The sequence below is a fragment of the Typopeltis vanoorti genome, chromosome 8, assembly GCF_054136105.1.
Source record: "Typopeltis vanoorti isolate ZY-2024b chromosome 8, IOZ_Tvanoo_1.0, whole genome shotgun sequence".
NCBI classification, from domain to species: domain Eukaryota; kingdom Metazoa; phylum Arthropoda; class Arachnida; order Uropygi; family Thelyphonidae; genus Typopeltis; species Typopeltis vanoorti.
In genome coordinates, this window is record NC_143556.1 from 43000053 (window position 1) to 43019210 (window position 19158).

At 38.0% G+C, this 19158-nt stretch overlaps 1 protein-coding gene across 3 annotated transcripts in view; it reads right to left on the minus strand.

Annotated features, from left to right (window-relative positions):
* Positions 1-19158, minus strand: part of LOC150103955 (spectrin alpha chain-like) — an 850682-nt gene that overhangs the window by 283715 nt on the left and 547809 nt on the right. For all 3 annotated transcript variants that reach the window (XM_090397194.1, XM_090397195.1, XM_090397193.1), the window contains one exon: positions 8479-8641. In XM_090397194.1, the coding sequence (XP_090253320.1) occupies positions 8479-8641 (163 nt within the window). The remainder of the gene's footprint in view (positions 1-8478; positions 8642-19158) is intronic.

The following is a 19158-nucleotide window of genomic DNA, read 5'->3' on the forward strand; positions in this document are numbered from 1 at the left end:
GGCATGAACTAGAGACTTGCAATGGTGACTACGAGGATGTAGCAAGAAGAAAGATCCCTAGCAGACGATCTGATTGCGTTCGTACAGCAGAATTCCTCGCAAATCTGCAGGAACAGGTGTTGAAGAACCCTGGCATTGGAATTCGGGCTTTGTTCGTGGAGTTGCTAACTGTAGTCAAGCCCTGGATAACAAGGGTAGCCAATGGTAGGCCGTATGTATGGCAGCAGGATTCGGCCCCTTGCCACACCTCTGGGAAAAGTCAAAAATGGTTGTCTGAAAATTTCTACGACTTCACCAGTCCAAATGTTTGGCCTCCAAACTCCCCAGACCTTAACCCCATGGATTATTTTGTATGGGGCGCAGTTGAAAAAGACACCAATCGCACTTCCAGTAATACAAAAGCCCAGTTAATGGATAAAATTAAAACAGTTTTTGCGGCCCTTCCCAGGGAGACTGTAGCATCAGCTTGTTCGAGGTTCCGAAGCAGAATTGAAGCTGTGATCGATGCTAATGGTGGTTATTTTGAGTAAATCTTGTTGATAGTATTGTAATTAACTCTGCCTGTAATGTTTTTTTGTCAATTCATTAAATTTAATAGATACAAAGAAGATTTTCTTTTTCCTTACGAAACTGTCAAATTTATCCCGAACACCCTGTATTGTAACGGATAATTTATACCAGTATGATATACACTGATAAAGTGTTCGTTCAATAATGTCACTATATCTTTTGCAGCTGTTAGTCTGCCATGATTATCCACCAATGTTAGTCTGCCATAATTCTTCTTCTTCTTCTTGCTTGCCATGTAGCAGAAAAATTCCCTCGAGTTAACCTTGGCCTGACAGACCAGCTAATCTCCTCTCATACTGCACCTTTTCTTTCTTCACCATGCTCGTCACCTTCCTAGCCTGCACCTTATACTCTTCATGGATCTGATTACCACCAATTATCTTGTACCTCCTCCATAACATTTTTCTTTTCCAGCACAGCTTGCTTGATTTCGCTGTTCATCCATTTCACTCCCACTCTATTCATTCGTTTAACCCTCAGTATGCAGTCACACATTGCTTTTGTCAGATACTGCCTTATGAGTTTCCATACATTTTCAACATCTTTTCCGCTCAGCTCATCTACCCAATGTACTGATACTAAATGACTACAGAGCTTCCTATAATCACCTGCTTTATACTTCCACACTACTTTATACTTTACACATCCATTTTTGGCAGTAACCTTTTCCTGTTTCATTACTTCCCAAACAAGTACCTTGATCACTCTCTTTCCAACCGGTGGCATTGTCAGCACTTCATGGGTTTGGATGTGAGGTTGGTCAACTGGATTCAGGATTGGCTGTCCGATAGGTATCGGAGAGTTGTGTATGCTGGGGAAGTATCAAGGATGCAGAAGATTACAAATGGGGTCCCACAGGGCTCAATACTGGAACCTATATTGTTTAACCTTTATATCAATGACATTGTCAGTGGATTGTAGGGGAATATTCAGTTGTTTGCAGATGATGTGAAGCTGGGAAGGGTTATTAGTAATAGTGCAGATGTGGTAGCCCTGCAAGAGGATTTAAATAAACTAGACACATGGGCAAATGAATGGGGATTCAGTTTAATGCAACAAAATGTAGGGTCTTGAGGTTTGGGACACAGTGACGGAACACTTCATACTCTATTGGAGGAAGTAGAGGAGACAAGAGATCTGTGGTTGATGATTGATAGAAACCTGAAATTCAGGGGATATATTGTGAAGGTAACCCAGAGGATTACTGCAATACTGAGAAGGACACTGACCTGCAGAGATAAAAGAGTTATCATTCCGTTGTATAAGTCTCTGATCAGACCACACTTGGACTATTGTTCTCAGATTTGGTCCCCAGGATTTGAAGGGGATAAATTAACTGTGGAAAGGGTACAGAGGCAGATAACAAAGATGGTTTCAGGATCTGTGGTTGATGATTGATAGAAACCTGAAATTCAGGGGATATATTGCGAAGGTGGTGAAGGTAACCCAGAGGATTACTGCAATACTGAGAAGGACGCTGACCTGCAGAGATAAAAGACCATCACACAGAAAAAACTCAGCCCACTTTAAAGCCAGTGTAGAAACCTCTCACTCCAACACACTGACATAATGGGCAGTTTTGACGTCTCCTCCCTATTCACTAATGTCCCACTCAAAGAAACCCTAGAGCTCATCCAAGCGAAGTTTCCTCACGATATCTCAGCCCTATTTCAGTTCACAATGAACTCAGGCTATTTCGTTTGGCAAGGAAAGTTCTACAAAAAGATAGAGGGGACAGCCATGGGTTCACCACTTTCCCCACCCTTGGCCAATTTCTTTATGGAGACCTTTGAAGAGAAAGCCTTAAACTCTGCCCCACAAAAACCCACTATTTGGCTTCGTTACGTGGATGATGTGTTCGCTATTTGGCCACATGGCTCAGAATCACTCCACTCCTTCCTAACACACTTAAACAACAAACACCCCAGCATCCAGTTCACCTTAGAAAAAGAGGAAAACAACACCCTCACCTTCCTAGACACTTTAATCACCCGCCAGCTTGATGGATATTTGGTTTTCTCTGTTTACAGAAAACCCACCCATACTGGTAGATACATTCACCAGCAATCCCCCCCCCTCACAACAATATGGGGTTATAAAAACACTATATAACAGGGCAAAATTAATATGCTCAGATGACAAGGCCCTAACTACTGAACTAAACCACATCCACAACACTTTCTTAGCCAATGGCTATAACCCCAAAAAAATCCAAAAAATACTCAAACCAGTAAACCACAACCCCCCTTCCCCCCTCCACAATAAAGATTACACCAAATCTATCACCATCCCCTACATCCAGGGCACCTCTGAGAAAATAACCAATATCCTCAGAAAATATGACCTTACTTCCTGTTAAAGACCATATAAAAAGTTGGCATCCCTTATCCGCTCTACCAAAGACCAACCACTTCCCCTAGACCTACCTGGTGTATACCAGGTCCCTTGCAGCTGCAAATTGTCCTACTTTGGCCAAACAGGCAGAACAACAAATATCAGGATTTCAGAACACAAAGACTACATCCGGTTTCACCAGTATAGCCGCTCTGGGCTGGCAGACCATGCCTTAGATACCCACCATAGAATTCGTTGGAAGAAAACAAAAATAATACACCACAGCAAGTTTAAATACGAGAGATTATTCAAGGAATCTTCAGCAGCTCTAAAAAATGTTCCTAACCTCAACAAATTTGGGTGCATGAAACTACCCCAGATTTGGGAGACTTACAATTTGAGAACTTCAGCCCAACAGCCAAGTCAACCAAATTAGCCTGCCAGAGGGCACCATTAGGACTTTAGGAACAATATTAGTTTCTTGCTTTCTTCCTCATTTGCTTTTGTTAGTGCCTGCATGCACATACCATATCTTTATGTTCCTGAAGATGGCAACGTGACGTTGCCGAAATATAGAAGTTATTTATTAAAGTTACCTTTAATTAATATACTTTATATGCATTGTTAATTCCGTAAACTAATTACCAGTTATGTATGACCAACGTATAAGCCTTGCTACTAGACGGTTTCAGGATAGTACAATGTTAGTTATGAGGATTGGCTGAGGGAATTTGGACTGCAGAGTTTGATAGATAGAAGGAGAGGTGATATGATTGAGATTTTTAAACTGTTGAACAGTGGGAAGGAGTGATGACAAGGAGCCATGGAAGTTACGAAAGGAAGCTGTGAGCAAGAAGGTGAGGAGTGGTTTTCAATACTCAGAGTTGAACCATGGAATGCATTGCCTGATAGCGTGGTGAGAGTGAGAACGGCCAATGAGTTTAAGGAGTAGTATGATAGGCTGTTTCCTAGGAAAGACCTCCTGTGATGAGTCTTTTGACTCCATGGAGGCCTAAATAATAATAATAATAATTAACAACTACATCTTTTATAGTTATCACCAAATCCATAACATTAAAGCCTCTAGTTGCTTCAATCACATGTTGCTTAAGATCTCTCAGAAATTCCACAAACTCACTCCCCTTGTTCCAATACACTATCTCCTCTTTCTATTCTATATTACTGTAATTAAAGTCTCCCATCAGGATCATCTTCTTTTTAATGCCCAACTAATTTGTCTAAACATTTCTCAATCGGTATTCTCTGCATTCCCTGGCCTATAACAGCATCCTATCAGATATACTACCCTGTTTATTTCGACTTACTCTATGTGATTTCTTCACATGTGCAATGTGGCCCCTGAATTTCAGGTCATTGTCCACCACCACTACCAAATCTCTCATCTCCTCTACCTCCTTTAAAAGTTTCTCCACCAAGTGCACACATTGCATTCAATCACTGCTTACCAAATTTCTAAATCATACACTTTGCAACAATGAACTTACAGTTTCTCTTATCTCTGCCCATTCATGCAATGCATTCAAGTCTTCCTATAATTGTTGGAAAGGGTCCAAAGGCGGCTGACTAAGGTAGTTTCTGACCTCTGGAATGTTGAGTATGATGAAAGATTGAGAAGATGTAATTTGCAGAGTCTGGAGGAGAGGAAGAAGAGGGGAGATATGATAGAGACCTACAAGTTGGTAAGGAGTTGTTAAAATATCAATAGTGGAGAAATTCTACAGAGAATAGTGGGAGATCAGGGGAGAACCAGAGATCATCCCTGGAAACTGTATAAAGAGAGTGTGAGTAGGGGGAGTGAGAGGCAGGTTTTTTTTGTGCAGAGTTGTGAATGATTGGAATGTCTTGCCTGAGAGTGTGGTGTCTGCAAGGAGTTTGAGTGTGTTTAAGGCTCAGTATGATGAGATGTGTGTGTGATAAAAAGACCTCCCAGATGAGTCTTTGACTCCATGAGGTCTTGGGGTAATAATAATAATAATAATAAAAATAATGCCATAACATCTGCATTGTTCTCCCCAATTTTGCATTATCTGCAAACAGCTGCATATCACCAGTTAAACCCATCCTAATATCATTAATATACAAACTGGACAATGATGGTCCAAAAACTGACCCCTACGGCACACCACTAGTTACTTTCCTCTTTCAGGATACTACACTCCCCTGTATACAACTTTCTGATATCTATCTGACAGCCAGTCACTAATCCAACTCAGAAGTCTGTTATCCAATCCCATCTGTTTCAATTTTTTACCAGATTGTCATGTGGCAGTATATCAAACACTTTTGAAAAAATCCAAGTACACCACTGTATGTGCATCTCCCATTGTTCAAGGTATTTGTCACCTTGTTATAGTACATAAGTAAGTTAGTGAAACATGTTCTCCCTTTAACAAACCCATGCTGATAACCACAGAAAATACTTAAATATAAGGAGCCAATAGGCTTCATTTCAGCGATATAAACATCATTTAAATTAAGAGGATATTAAATCCCACATTGTTTTAAAAACGAATACGAAACTCAAAGATTGGAATCAGAGAGTTTCATGCCGAATATAGTAAACTATAAAAGTATCGGTGATTACTAGCATGAGCTAATGCAAGTAGTCTTAGTACATAGTACAATATCAGGCAACTCGCAGCAAAGGTGGTAAAGTTCTTAATGGTAAAGTAACTTAATGGATGCACCTGTTTGACAACTCGTATAGCAGAGTATATAAGTTCTTTTCGCTATACCCTTTGGTATTAATTTGGTCTAGCTACTCACTGATGAAGCCTCAAAAAAGGCTGAAACCAGTCTGGGTAGTGACCTCCCACCATAATGTAATAACAGCATACATTTCCTAGGAAATATGTTTTTACATTATGGAAAATACCAAGAATAGCGATCAAAACTTTACCACCTTTGCTGCGAGTTGCCTGGTATTGTACTACATACTAGGACTACTTGCATTAGCTCACGCTAGTAATCGCCGATACTTTTATAGTTTACTATATTCGACATGAAACTCTCTGATTCCAATCTTTGAGTTTCGTATTTGATTTTAAAACAATGTAGGATTTAATATCTCCTTAATTTAAACAGAAAATACTGTTGAAAGTATTTTACCTTGGGTAAAATAAATGTTAAAGATACCAAGCTATTTTAAACCTGGTTTTAATCCATTTCCCAAGTAAGCAAACAGACAAACAAGTCAAGTTTGCACCTGCAAGTGTTGCAAGTCTAGCTGATCCTGCACATAGTGCAAGACCAAGGCAACTCATGGTAAAAGCAGATTAAGCTCTGATCACTAATCTTAATATTTACCCTTAATGCAAAGCACATCTCCTGGAGAAGATATATGATGCTTTGTATTAAAGGCAAGGGGCCACTACCCAGACCGGTTTCGACCTTTATTCAGGTCTCATCAGTGAGAGCCAGCCTTTTTACCCAAGGTAAAATACTTTCTACATTTATATCTCCTCCTGAGATTTTTATTTAATAAGGTTAAAACACCTTACGGTAACTTGTTCTAGTAAAATACTTATAAGCTCTTTATTACTAAAATCTTGGTATTTCTTGCCTGGCTCCCACTGATGAGACCTCAATTAAGGTCGAAACTGGTCCGGGTAGTTGTCCCCTTGCCTTTAATACAAAGCATCATACATCTCCTCCAGGAGATGTGCTTTGCATTAAGGGTAAATATTAAGATTAGTGATCAGGGCTTAATCTACTTTTACCATGGTCTTGCACTACATGCAGGGTCAGCTAGAGTTGCAACACTTGCAGGTGCAAACTTGACTTGTTTGTCTGTTTGCTTACTTGGGAAATGGATTAAAACCAGGTTTAAAATAGCTTGGTATCTTTAACAGAAAATACTGTTGTTATCAACCCATTTCTGTATCCTACTTCTCACCAATCTCTCCAGTACCTTGACCATAATTTCAGATATACAGATTGGCCTATAATTTGAAGCTACAGCCTTATGACCACCTTATCCAATGGAACAATTTTGCCTGCCTTCCAGTCCCTTGGAACCTGTGATGATCAAGACTTATTAAAGAGACATGCCAATTCTCTGGAACTAAGATGCGTGGTAATATATCATCAAATCCTATCGCCTATATTTTAATGGATATTTCAATTCTTATTATTTGATCAGACGATGTAATTTATAGTCTTATTGGACATCTTAGTCACAATTCCTTTCCTAAACCCATTCATTTTCATTGAATTCCCTATTTCCTCCAGTGGTGCATGCTATTCACCAACCTACTCTTCATCATGTTGCAACTCTAGCTGACCCTGCACTACATGCAGGGTCAGCTAGAGTTGCAACACTTGCAGGTGCAAACTTGACTTGTTTGTCTGTTTGCTTACTTGGGAAATGGATTAAAACCAGGTTTAAAATAGCTTGGTATCTTTAACAGAAAATACTGTTGTTATCAACCCATTTCTGTATCCTACTTCTCACCAATCTCTCCAGTACCTTGACCATAATTTCAGATATACAGATTGGCCTATAATTTGAAGCTACAGCCTTATGACCACCTTATCCAATGGAACAATTTTGCCTGCCTTCCAGTCCCTTGGAACCTGTGATGATCAAGACTTATTAAAGAGACATGCCAATTCTCTGGAACTAAGATGCGTGGTAATATATCATCAAATCCTATCGCCTATATTTTAATGGATATTTCAATTCTTATTATTTGATCAGACGATGTAATTTATAGTCTTATTGGACATCTTAGTCACAATTCCTTTCCTAAACCCATTCATTTTCATTGAATTCCCTATTTCCTCCAGTGGTGCATACTATTCACCAACCTACTCTCATCAGGAGGAAAAACTTACTCATTCTCTAGTTCCATATACTATACTACACTACACCTTCCAGCATGGTTTCATTATTCTACCTCCCATCCTACTTTCATATTCTTAAAAATATATATTTTTTAAAATTTTTGTTTTTGTATCAAATGTTTTTGTTCAACTTTGGGTTGTTACCCTCTGAGAAGAGAAGTTAGAGGCAATGTCTCATCGTATAATGGAAGTAGGTAGAGAGTAGATAAGGAATACTAACATTTTACACAACCATTTGTTAGGAAAATTTACCAAATTTCAGAAACACATTTTAGAATGTAACTTAAAAAAAAAAAACATTCAAAAAAGGTCAAGAAAGCCTGCTGAATACAAACAGAATACAGTTTACATAAACTTCAATACTCAGAGTAACTGAGTATTACTCGGATATAAAAATAAACATTTTGGAATTTTTATAAGCACTCTTTTATTTTTCTAATTTGTCACACAATAAGGACAGAAGGAGGAGCTCCAAAAGTCCCTCACATTATGTGGCATCATTTAAGAATGGCCTTGTAATGTAAAGTGAAGCTTCTTTACAAGATGCATATTGCAAAATAAGTGGTACATTATATCAGAATTATTTTTTATTATATTATCGAACCATTATTGTTTGTCATCATATTTAGATGATATCAAGTTTCAAATAAGATGTCACAATATTTAATATTTCTTTTATTCATAAGTTATCAATTTATTTCAAGTTACCTGTATATTGGAAGGATCTTTGTATGATTCATCCATAGCCATCTGCAGTTTTTCTGCAATCCAATTATCAACTTCATCAGCATCTCTGCTAAACTGCTGGAGTGTTTGTGATTCACCTAATTTGGAACGTTTTTCTATGAGAGCTTCTTTTAAGTGATGCCACCTAAAGTATATTTAGACAAAAAAATACAGTGTATGGTTGTTTTTCTTTTCTAATCCCTCACACCCCCCATAAACAGAGTTCACTATTACAATAAAATAAAACTTATCACAAAGATACAAATTCTGGCAACATAACATGAATTATCATTTAGTCTATATAAAAATGCATGATGTGGAGTTTTTCCTGCTAGTTTGATGCTTAAAATATTATTATTATTATTAATCACCAGATCTCCATGGAGTCAAATGCAGAAGGCCCTACCCCACTGTTACACACAAAGTTCATCAAACCGTGAGTTAAACTAATTCAACATTTTCACATTAAACATACTCTTAGGCAACATGCCTCAGTCATCCATCATGCTCTATGCAAAAGCACCTACTACTGGCTTCCTCCTCACACTCTCATTACACAATATCTAAAGTCTGTTGATCTACTTCTGTCACTTCCATTCTGAGAAAAGTCTCTTCCAGATTAACCTGTTAACAACCTCATACCAAATTACGTCTCAATCATAATCCTCTCCTCTTCCTCATAAGGCTATTCACCTGACATTCATATGTCTTGGAAAGACTTTTAATGGGATTATATTGATCAAGTGCATATAATAAACAACTAAGTTATACCAACTAGTTTCACCATCTAAGGCTGTTGGCATCTTCAGGGTACATAACTGATGTAGGGCACTAAAAAGTAAAAAACTGTTACAAACTATAATCAACCGATTCCAATTATATTAAACAAAGAACAGAACACGTACAATACATTCATAGAGCATAAGATGTCACAATATTTAATACTTCTCCATAAAATAAGAGTGGCCTTTAAACCCACAGAAACGATTAGACAATTCTTAAGATCTCCAAAAGATAGCCATCCTTTCTCCAAATATGCTGGAGTTTATAACATACCCTGCTCATGCAGCTTGAATTACATCGGCCAAACTTCAAGGAACTTTGAAATTAGGCAAAAAGAACACATAGGTGACTTCAATAATAACAGAGAAGAAAAATCGGGGTTAGCTTTTCATTTCTCAAGAACGAACCATACCATAGAGTGGGATAGAAGCACAATTCCTTACATGGAGGAGGACTTCGCTCCCGAATTTTTAAGGAGGCCACAACAGTTGCCCGCTGTATACAGAACCTTAACAGGAACCAAGGACTAATCTTGCCCGTGATCTGGAAGACCCTTCAGATCCTTCAAGTCGCCAGAACTGAATTATTGTGCCAACTATAGAAAGTTCCTAAATAACAACAAGTGATATCATCCATGCTCTATGAATGTATTGTACGTGCTCTGTTCTTTGTTTAATATAATTGGAATCGGTTGATTATAGTTTGTAACAGTTTTTTACTTTTTTAGTGCCTTACATCAGTTATGTACCCTGAAGATGCCAACAGCCTTAGTTGGTGAAACTAGTTGGTATAACTTAGTTGTTTATTATATGCACTTGATCAATATAATCCCATTAAAAGTCTTTCCAGAGCTTTTTGGTCAAGAAAATTAAATGTTTTTTAACATTCATATGTCTTCATAAAAACCATCTTAATGAATCTTCTCTAGATCCTTTCAATATATTCTCATCTCCCTGAAAACCAGGTGTCCAGACCTGTGTACAATAATCCACATGGAATCTGAATAAGATCCTTTACAATGGCAATGTGCATCTTTTAACATGCCAAGGCCTTCCTCGTCATTGCCACTATCTGATGTGATCAGTTCACAACTTAAGCAATATGACCCCTAAAACAGAGGTTTCTCCCACACCACCACTCTCCGATCTTTCATTTCTCCCATATCCTTCAAAATTTCCCCACCAATTTTATACTTTGCATCCCATTCATACCTACCAAATTTCAAAACATTACACACTGCAATATGGAACTGGTAGCCCCACTGACTTGTCCTCTTATATAATCTATATGAAATCCTCCAGTGGGGTCACAACCTTAACTTTTCATTGTTCTCCCTAACTTTGCATCATCTGCAAACAGCTGCATATGACCAATTTAACTCATCCAAATATCATAATATACAAATTAAACAATAATATGCTGAACCACACTGTAGCACACCACTAGTGACTTTTCTCTTCTGAGATATCCCCCCCCCCTACAACTTGCTGATACCTAAATGATGTCAGTCACTTAACAACCTGAATAATTCAGTATCTAAAACCAACTGTTATAATTTAGTTACCAACTTGCCATATACAAAATCTAAGTATACCACTGTATATGCATCATATACTTTCAATGACTTTGTCACCTTGTTGTAGTATATAAGTAAATTAGTAAAACATGATCTCCCTTTAACAAACACATGCTATTATCAACCCAGTTCTCAATACTAGCTCTCACCAGTCAACCTCACCAACTACTTTATTAACACACACAGATGTGTGTTAATGATAGATGCATGCCTATCACTGGAACCCTCATCATCATTATTATTATTATTACGGGCAATTCCAAGGAGTCCTTTGACTCATCAAGGGAGGCACTAAACATCATGTCAAGAACAATTCAGCATTCAGTATCTATCATACTCTGCTTTGAACTCATACACATTCATGGCACCCACAACAGACTCTGGCAACCTATTTAACTCATTCAAGCAAAAACCCTAGTGTCTAACCTCTTGCACACTTGCTTAGTTTCCATGGATGGCCCCTAGTTCTCCCACTACCACCACCACACCTGTTCTGAAAATTTTCCACTGAATTAATCTTGTAAAACATCCCACACTAATTTGAATGTCTCAATCATATCACCCCTTTTCTGCCTATCAACCAGTTTCTGTAACCCACAAATCTTCAACGTGTTCTTGTAAGGTTCATTCTAACTTGCTATCATCTTGGTCAATCGCTTCTGGATCCTCTCCATCTTCTCCCCATCACCAAGAAACCCGGCACACAGATCTGTGTGCAGTAGTCAAGCCTCTTATCAAGGCTCGATAAGAAGAACAATATCCTACTTGTCTCTGCTCATCAAAGTATTCTTCAACCAAGTGATCTGATGAGCTGCTTTAGCCACTTTTGCTATGTTTATTATTACTACCTTTATGAAGTAGAATAATTTTAACCTCTTTCCACTCCTTTGGGACTTTACCCTGTTTCAAGATAACTCTTGTCAAATGCAGGAAGATCAGACAACTCATTAAAAATGATTATCCTCTAATATTAATATTATTATTATTACAGACTCCATGGAGTCAGTAGACTCATCGTGGGAGGTTCATTCAACTGACAACATGTTTATTAAACTGAATCTTAAAATCCTTAACACTCAAAGCATTAATAACATATTCCAATAATGTATTCCATTCACCCACAATTCACCGTGTAAAAAATCTACTCCTCACATCTCTCTTTACCATACTCTTACACAACTTCCAGGGATGGTTTCCTGTTCTTCCCCTCTCACTGTCTACCTTCTTATAATCCCCTCCATAACTTAAAGATCTCTATCATGTCACCACTTTTCCTCCTATCCATCAAACTCTGTAATCTACATAGCCAACATTCCAAATCCCTGATACTGTCTTATCTTCTCAAAAGCAAATAGGGCACACAGGGCAGCTATACTGATTACTAAATCAGCATAGGTTGCTAAGCATGGAACTTAAACTGCTGTTATACAAGATGCTAAATAGTCTAGTCCTAATGTATGGCTCACTCATGTGGGTCATGCAGCATGATTCAAATGTTAGTAAACTACTGATAATACTAATCGAATGTTTTACAAATAGCATTCAATGCACTGTGGCATTCAATACTCTTTGTAAATGCTGCTATCCACCCTAACCTATTAATTTTTTAAATCCACTGCCAAAGCCCAAAATGGGAAGTCTCAGGTCCATGACTAAAACAGCTGATGAAAATGTCACAAAAAACCATGGATGGTCATTTTTTTTTTTTTCTTTTTAAACCCTCACTGGTAGTCAATACCCTCAAAAGGGGAAGTCAAGTGCTCAATCTGGTTCTGGTTTTTTTCCTTTCATCAGTCGTATCCAATCACAGGTGACTTTCTTTGTAGGCGTTGCCCACAAAGTATTCCTGGCGAGATTTTTACAGGGTAGCTCACCAGTGCTCCCCCCCCCCCCCCCCCAATTTTATCCGGGCTCGGGACCAGCATATGGCTGGGCCATATTCATGAGTGTAATGCATGTGTGTTCACGGGGCCAGATTGCCTGTTCTGGGGGACAAAAAAACCTGCGTTTCCGGGTGAAAAAAACCCTAACTCCGTATGAGATCGGCTAACTCACCTTTAGTTGAAAGAGACCAGATAAAGGTTCCTCACATCACTGACGGGAATCGAACCCAGGTCTTTCTGACCAAAGGGCTTCTTCTATACTTCACTGAGTTACAGAAGCTCTAAGTGCTCAATAATATTCCTTAATCCAGAAATTTTGTTCACAGACTGAGCATCTCTTGGATATCTTGTGGCCCTCTTTCTAAGGCCAAAGTCCATTTTGTCAAGAGGTTGCTTGATCTTTGTATGTTGACTTCCACTTCAGTCAACTCACTTTCCATGTGAAGGAGGAGTACTTAATTTCCTAGTAGTTTTTCTAACTCCTTCATTTCTGCTGGCTCAATTTTTTGAGCAGGATTTCTCTTTGCAGGTGCTTCTAGTGTGGGATCTATTTCTTTTCTTTCTGGCAGTTTCACATAGACAGCACAGGATTACTTTGTTGGTACCGATATTTTCTTAGTGCAGGATTTCTTGCTGGCACTTTTTCTAATTTAGTGCAGGATATTTGCAGACACTTCTAAAGTGTGTGATTTGAATTTCACCTTTCTTCTTATAATTTCTTCCACTACTAGTAGTGAGACACACTAACTCACTACAGTAAAACCCTGAAGTTACACGGTAGATGGGACCAACAAAAAGTCGAATTCGTGTAACTTGGGGTATAATTTTGCATGTAATTTATATATATACAAACATACAAAATATTAGTTAATTGGGACCAAAGGTTTACAAAAACACCTATATTTTTTAAGAAATATAATCATAATTATAGTTTTCGTACATAAAATAAAGAAAGCTATTTCGATGTTGATGGTTTCATAAAATCTAATAGATTCATCTGACAGCATAATGTCTTTTTCTTGTCATGCAAAATTTCTTCATAGCAAGTCAATGATTTTTTTATTCCTTGCCTTGTGGCTACAATTTGTTTCTTGTTAGAATCTCTGTCCTCCAAAATCTGTAAACCTTTCTTAATTAAACTGAGACCTTCTGTTACTGTGCCCAGATTTGGTCACCTAGGTTTCTTCTTGATGGGGAGGAAGTTGAGAAGATCCAGAGGTGCGTGACCAAGATGATAGCAGGTCTATGGAATGAACCTTATGAGAACAGGTTGAAGATTTGTGGGTTGCAGAAATTGGTTGATAGGCAGAAAAGAGGAGGTATGATTGAGATTCAAATTGCTGAAGGGTTTCTATAGGATTAATTCAGAGGATATTTTTCAGATCAGGACTGGTGGTGGGAGGACCAGGGGACATCCATGGAAGCTGGGCAAGAGTGTGGTTAGTAAGGGTGTTAGAGCTGGGTTCTTTACTTTTAGAGTGGTAAATGAATGGAATAAGCTGCCGGAGTCTGTTGTGGGTGCTATGACAGTGAATGAGTTTAAGGCAAGGTATGATAGATACTGTGAGAATGTCGAATAGTTGTGTGGACATGATGTTTAGGGCCACCCTCGGTGAGTCTAAGGACTCCTTGGAGTCGCCCATAGTAATAATAATAATAATAATAATAATAATAATAATAATAATAATAATAATTTTGCAATTGTCATGTGCTTTTCTGGTAGAACTGGATCTGAGGTTTCGGTCTCTTCAGTAGTGCTTTGCTCATGCATCTCTATGAGCTCATTGATTGTAAGCTCCTTGTAATGTGAGTCTAATAGCTCGCTGACATCTTCACTCTCGACTTATAAATCTAATTGCCTGGCAAGGTTGGCAACTTCTTCTGTTGCCTCAGAAACTTGACCAGTTTCTGGCAACATTCCCAGTTCGCATTTAAAAAAGGATAGACAAAGTTTTTTCCAAACACCATTCAAGGTTTTTTGGGAAATTTCACCCCAAGAATCTCCAATAATCCTTACAGCATCTAAAGCATTAAACTGTTTCCAAAACTCTTTAACAGACAGTTGCTAATTTTGCCTCACAGCTTCATTCAGACTTGCAAACGAACACTGTGTGTAGTAAGCTTTGATTGTTTTGATAACTCCTTGGTCCACCGGTTGAAGTAAGCTGGTTGTATTTGGAGGCAAGAAAACAACTTTTACAAGTGGATCAAAATCAATTAAACTTGCAGGAGGGTGACCAGGTGCACAATCAATAATGAGCATAACTTTAAATGGAATTTTTTTAAACTGGCAATAACGTTCAACTTCAGGTATGAAGTGGTGACCAAACCAGTCTTCAAAAATAGAAGCTGTCACCCAAGCTTGAGAATTTGACTTCCATATCACTGGAAAGCCAGCTTTATATATATATATATTTTTTAGAGCTCTTGGATTTTCAGAGGGATAAATTAAGAGAGGTTTTAACTTGCAATCACCAGCTGCATTTCCCCCCAAGCATTACTCTCAACCGGTCTTTGGAAGCCTTAAAGCCAGGAAACGTTTTTTCTTCACGTGCGATGAAAGTTCTCTTAGGCATCTTTTTCCAGAACAAGCCGGTCTCGTCTACATTAAATATGGTTTGACTGCTATAGCTACCTTCCTCGATGATAGCCTTGTGTCTCAGGAAAAGAAGAAGTAGCCTCTTTATCAGCGCTTGCCACCTCTCCACTCTCTACGATGCTGTGCCAGTTACAGAAATTTTTAAATCGGTTGAAAAAAACCATTACTGGCCACGAAATTTTCTTCTTTGGCCGCTTCTCCAGCTTCTACTTTTAGCCTCTCAAAAATCAGCTTGGCTTGGCTACATATTGTCGTTTGATAAACTGGACAATTTTTTACTCTCACTTGATTATCACACCATAATTTAAGCATTGTTTCCATCTCACCAATAATCCGTGACGTTTATGAATTATGCTTGAATTCAATGATTGGGCATTTTTCACAGCAACGACAATTCTTTCTTTATCTTTCATGATTGTTCTTACTGTGGATTCCTGTAGACCGAACTTCTTTGCTAGCTCACAAATTTTCAATCCGCCTTCAAAATCCTTAATAATGTTGAGTTTTATTTCCAAAGTCAATGTTTTTCTTTTCTTGCTAGCTGTAGAAGAATCGGACTTGCTTTTTTTTTTTTTGGACAACATTATTATTTTTTATGTGATAAAATTTTTATCAAAAACATAACATTAAACAATCACAAAGCTTGTAGATAGACTATAAAAATCGTGTATGAATGGAGACTGCTCGAAACACGTCAGTGCTCGGTTCACAGCATGTGTGACACTGGCGAATGCAGCCATGGTGAGGCGTGAAGTGGGATGGGAATACGTACATATAAGACACCGCGTAACTCCGGATTCACGTAAGTCGGGGTAGTGTAAGTCAGGGTATTACTATAGAGGATTTCAGGATATCTAACCTTTCATTAATTTCTTATTCAAATTCAAGGTATAATTAAATATGTTCCCCATTCCACCCAGATTGAGGATTCTCAGAATCAAGATTTCTGGATCAGAAGAACTGAGAAAAGTTACTCAACTATTAAAAGAAATAGTTGGAGCAGAAAAATGTTTTTCCTTTATGCCCTACCTGGGAAGGGGGAGGGTGAGTTTAAAGACATCAAAATATAAAATATTATATTTTGATGTCTATATACTGAAAATATACTGACCTACAAATTGGAAAACATCAGTATTCATCCCGATTTAAAAAAAGTCAAATCCCAGAGGTGAGAATTATAGAACTATTGCTTTAATTTCACATGCAAGTAAAGTTATGCTGAAATGATCTAACAAAGGCTGGAGACATATGTGAATAGAGAAATTGCACAAGAATAGGCAGGCTTTAGGAGAGGTAGAGCAACTAGAGACTAAATAGCAAACATGAGATGGATTATGGAAAGAACAAGAGAATTTCAGAAGGAAGTAGTCATCTGTTTTATTGATTATAAGAAAGCTTTTGATTGCATGGATCACAACAGACTATGGATTGTAATGAGATCAATGGGAATACCTGAGCATCTAATTCTCTTGATAAAAGAGCTGTATAGCAATCTTTGGAAAAACAGACAGTGTTCGAGTGAAAAAAGAGGTGCAGCAGGGTTGTATACTGTCACCCTTATGAGAATGGCTATGATCCAACTGGAACGAAGATTAGTGACAGAAAAATAAATAATTTACGATATGTAGATGATACAACCCTCATTGCAGAAACTAAGGAAGATTTGAAGTGGTTCATTCTATTGGGTAAGAGGGAAAATAACAAAGTTGAGCATAATTTAAACATCAGCAAAACAAAGTGATGACTTCCGGCTATTGAAATGAATTTATAATAGCGGGAGATAAAATAGAAATCACTGAAAGTTATGATTTAGTTGGGTCCAGAATCAGAAATGATAATAAATGTTAAGATAAATTAAAAGAAGAATAGTAAGGGGTGCTTAAGGGTCAAAGCTGTATAACTGAGAGAAGACCTCCACATAGCCTTTAAAGGAATGTGGGGAACCGATCAGGGCTTCTGATCTAATGTCCAATCCTCACCTTCTCGTGGTGCACCCTGTTGGGTATCTACATGGATACTGAACGAACGAGGATGGGCTGGCAATATGGGATTTAGCGGACCAAATTTTATTCTTATTGGCTTAAACCAAAATACAAAATGATGGTACAACATGACAAAATTACATGCCGGCTGGGGTATCGCCCGGTTAAACAAGCCCCCCCCCCCCGTTGTTTTCACCAGGGAACCAGGGTGAACAGCGAAAAGTCAGCTACTGGAACAAAAACCCTAAAACACACCCCACTCAATATCACCAGAGTTGAAGATCAGTACTATCAACATAAGAAGCCTGAATGGCAATTACTAACATTACTGGTTATTACTAACACCATGTTCCAACATAAAAATGTGCACAACTTAACATGGAGAGAAGAGGCAAGGAATAAGCAAAGTCTCATTGACTATGCTATTGTTGATAGTGATGTTTTCTCCCTGGTGCAGGACACCAAAGTGTACAGAGGATTTGAAATTGGAAGTGATCACTATTTAGTATTGAGCAGGATAAAATTGAATTTCATATTGAAAAGAATGACATGTAAGAAAGTTTTAAAAATAATAAAAGTTGAGCAGTTCTCAGATGTGAACTGTAGACTAAAACACACAAAGGTTGGAGAGAATGAAAAAATGAAAGAGTTTGAGAACAGGAACCAAACCTTGAAGAAAACCCTGATTCATTCAGACAGAGAGGCATGTGGTGAGGTTGTCTGCAAGGATAGAAAAATTAGAACTCCATGGTGGACACAGGAAGTAAAACAGGCAGTGAAGGGAAAGAAGAAAGCATATCAAAAATTTCTGGCAAATAAGTCAGCTTGTGCTCTAAGAGAATACAGAGACAAATGTAAGAAAGCTAAACACTGTGTAAAACTAGCTAAACAAAAGTCATGGGAGGACTTTGGAAAGAACATAGAAAATAAATATCAAGAAGGTGACAAAACATTCTAGAGGTTGTTGAAGAAGCCTCAGAAATGGAGGAAAGAGTGCTGTAAAAGAATTAGAGATGATAAAGGCAGGGGCGAATGCTGGTCTTGAAATTCATGCTTGCTCTTGTTATCATTCAGGGAGTGAGAGGTGTGATTGAAGTCTGATTAGCAGAATGATGAATTACTGACCATTTAAAACTATATATTTAGAAATTTATGTACATTTAATCATACAAATACAACATTTCTTTTACAAATGATATTCTATGTTTTTCAGTTTAGCTACTTGAATACAAATTCTACCCTATGGTTCTTCTTTATGAACTGGTCAATAATATCATCATAAAAAGTTGGTTGTAACATAATTTTCCCAAACAACATGCACACTTGTAAAGGCTGGCTGAAGCTCACTGGCTAGAGCTACTTTGACTGCGTATGGCCTTATGTTTAAGACAACGTGAAGGGAGCGGAAATGGCTATGTGCGAACATGAAATCACAGTGCTGCAGCGAGGACTTGGAAGCTCCTAGAATGGAGTAAGCCAAGATAGCTTTCACTAGACGAGCAAGCATCAGCCTTTGATATACAATGCAAAGCTCAATTATTGCCACGACATCTTCTGTCTAAAAAACAAAAGCGTAAATGGAATGCTTATGAATGCATGCATTTATTAACAAATAAATATTACTTCTTTCTCAATTAATGAGCTTGTGCAGCTAGCATAGCAAGCATGGAGAATTCGCCACTGGATAAAGGTAACATTATTATTATTATTTTTATTATCCCAAGACCTCATGGAGTAAAAGACTCATCTGGGAGGTCCTTTTATCACAAACACTGCTCATCATACCGTGTGTTAAACACATTCAAGCTCCTTGCAGACACCACACTCTCAGGCAAGGCA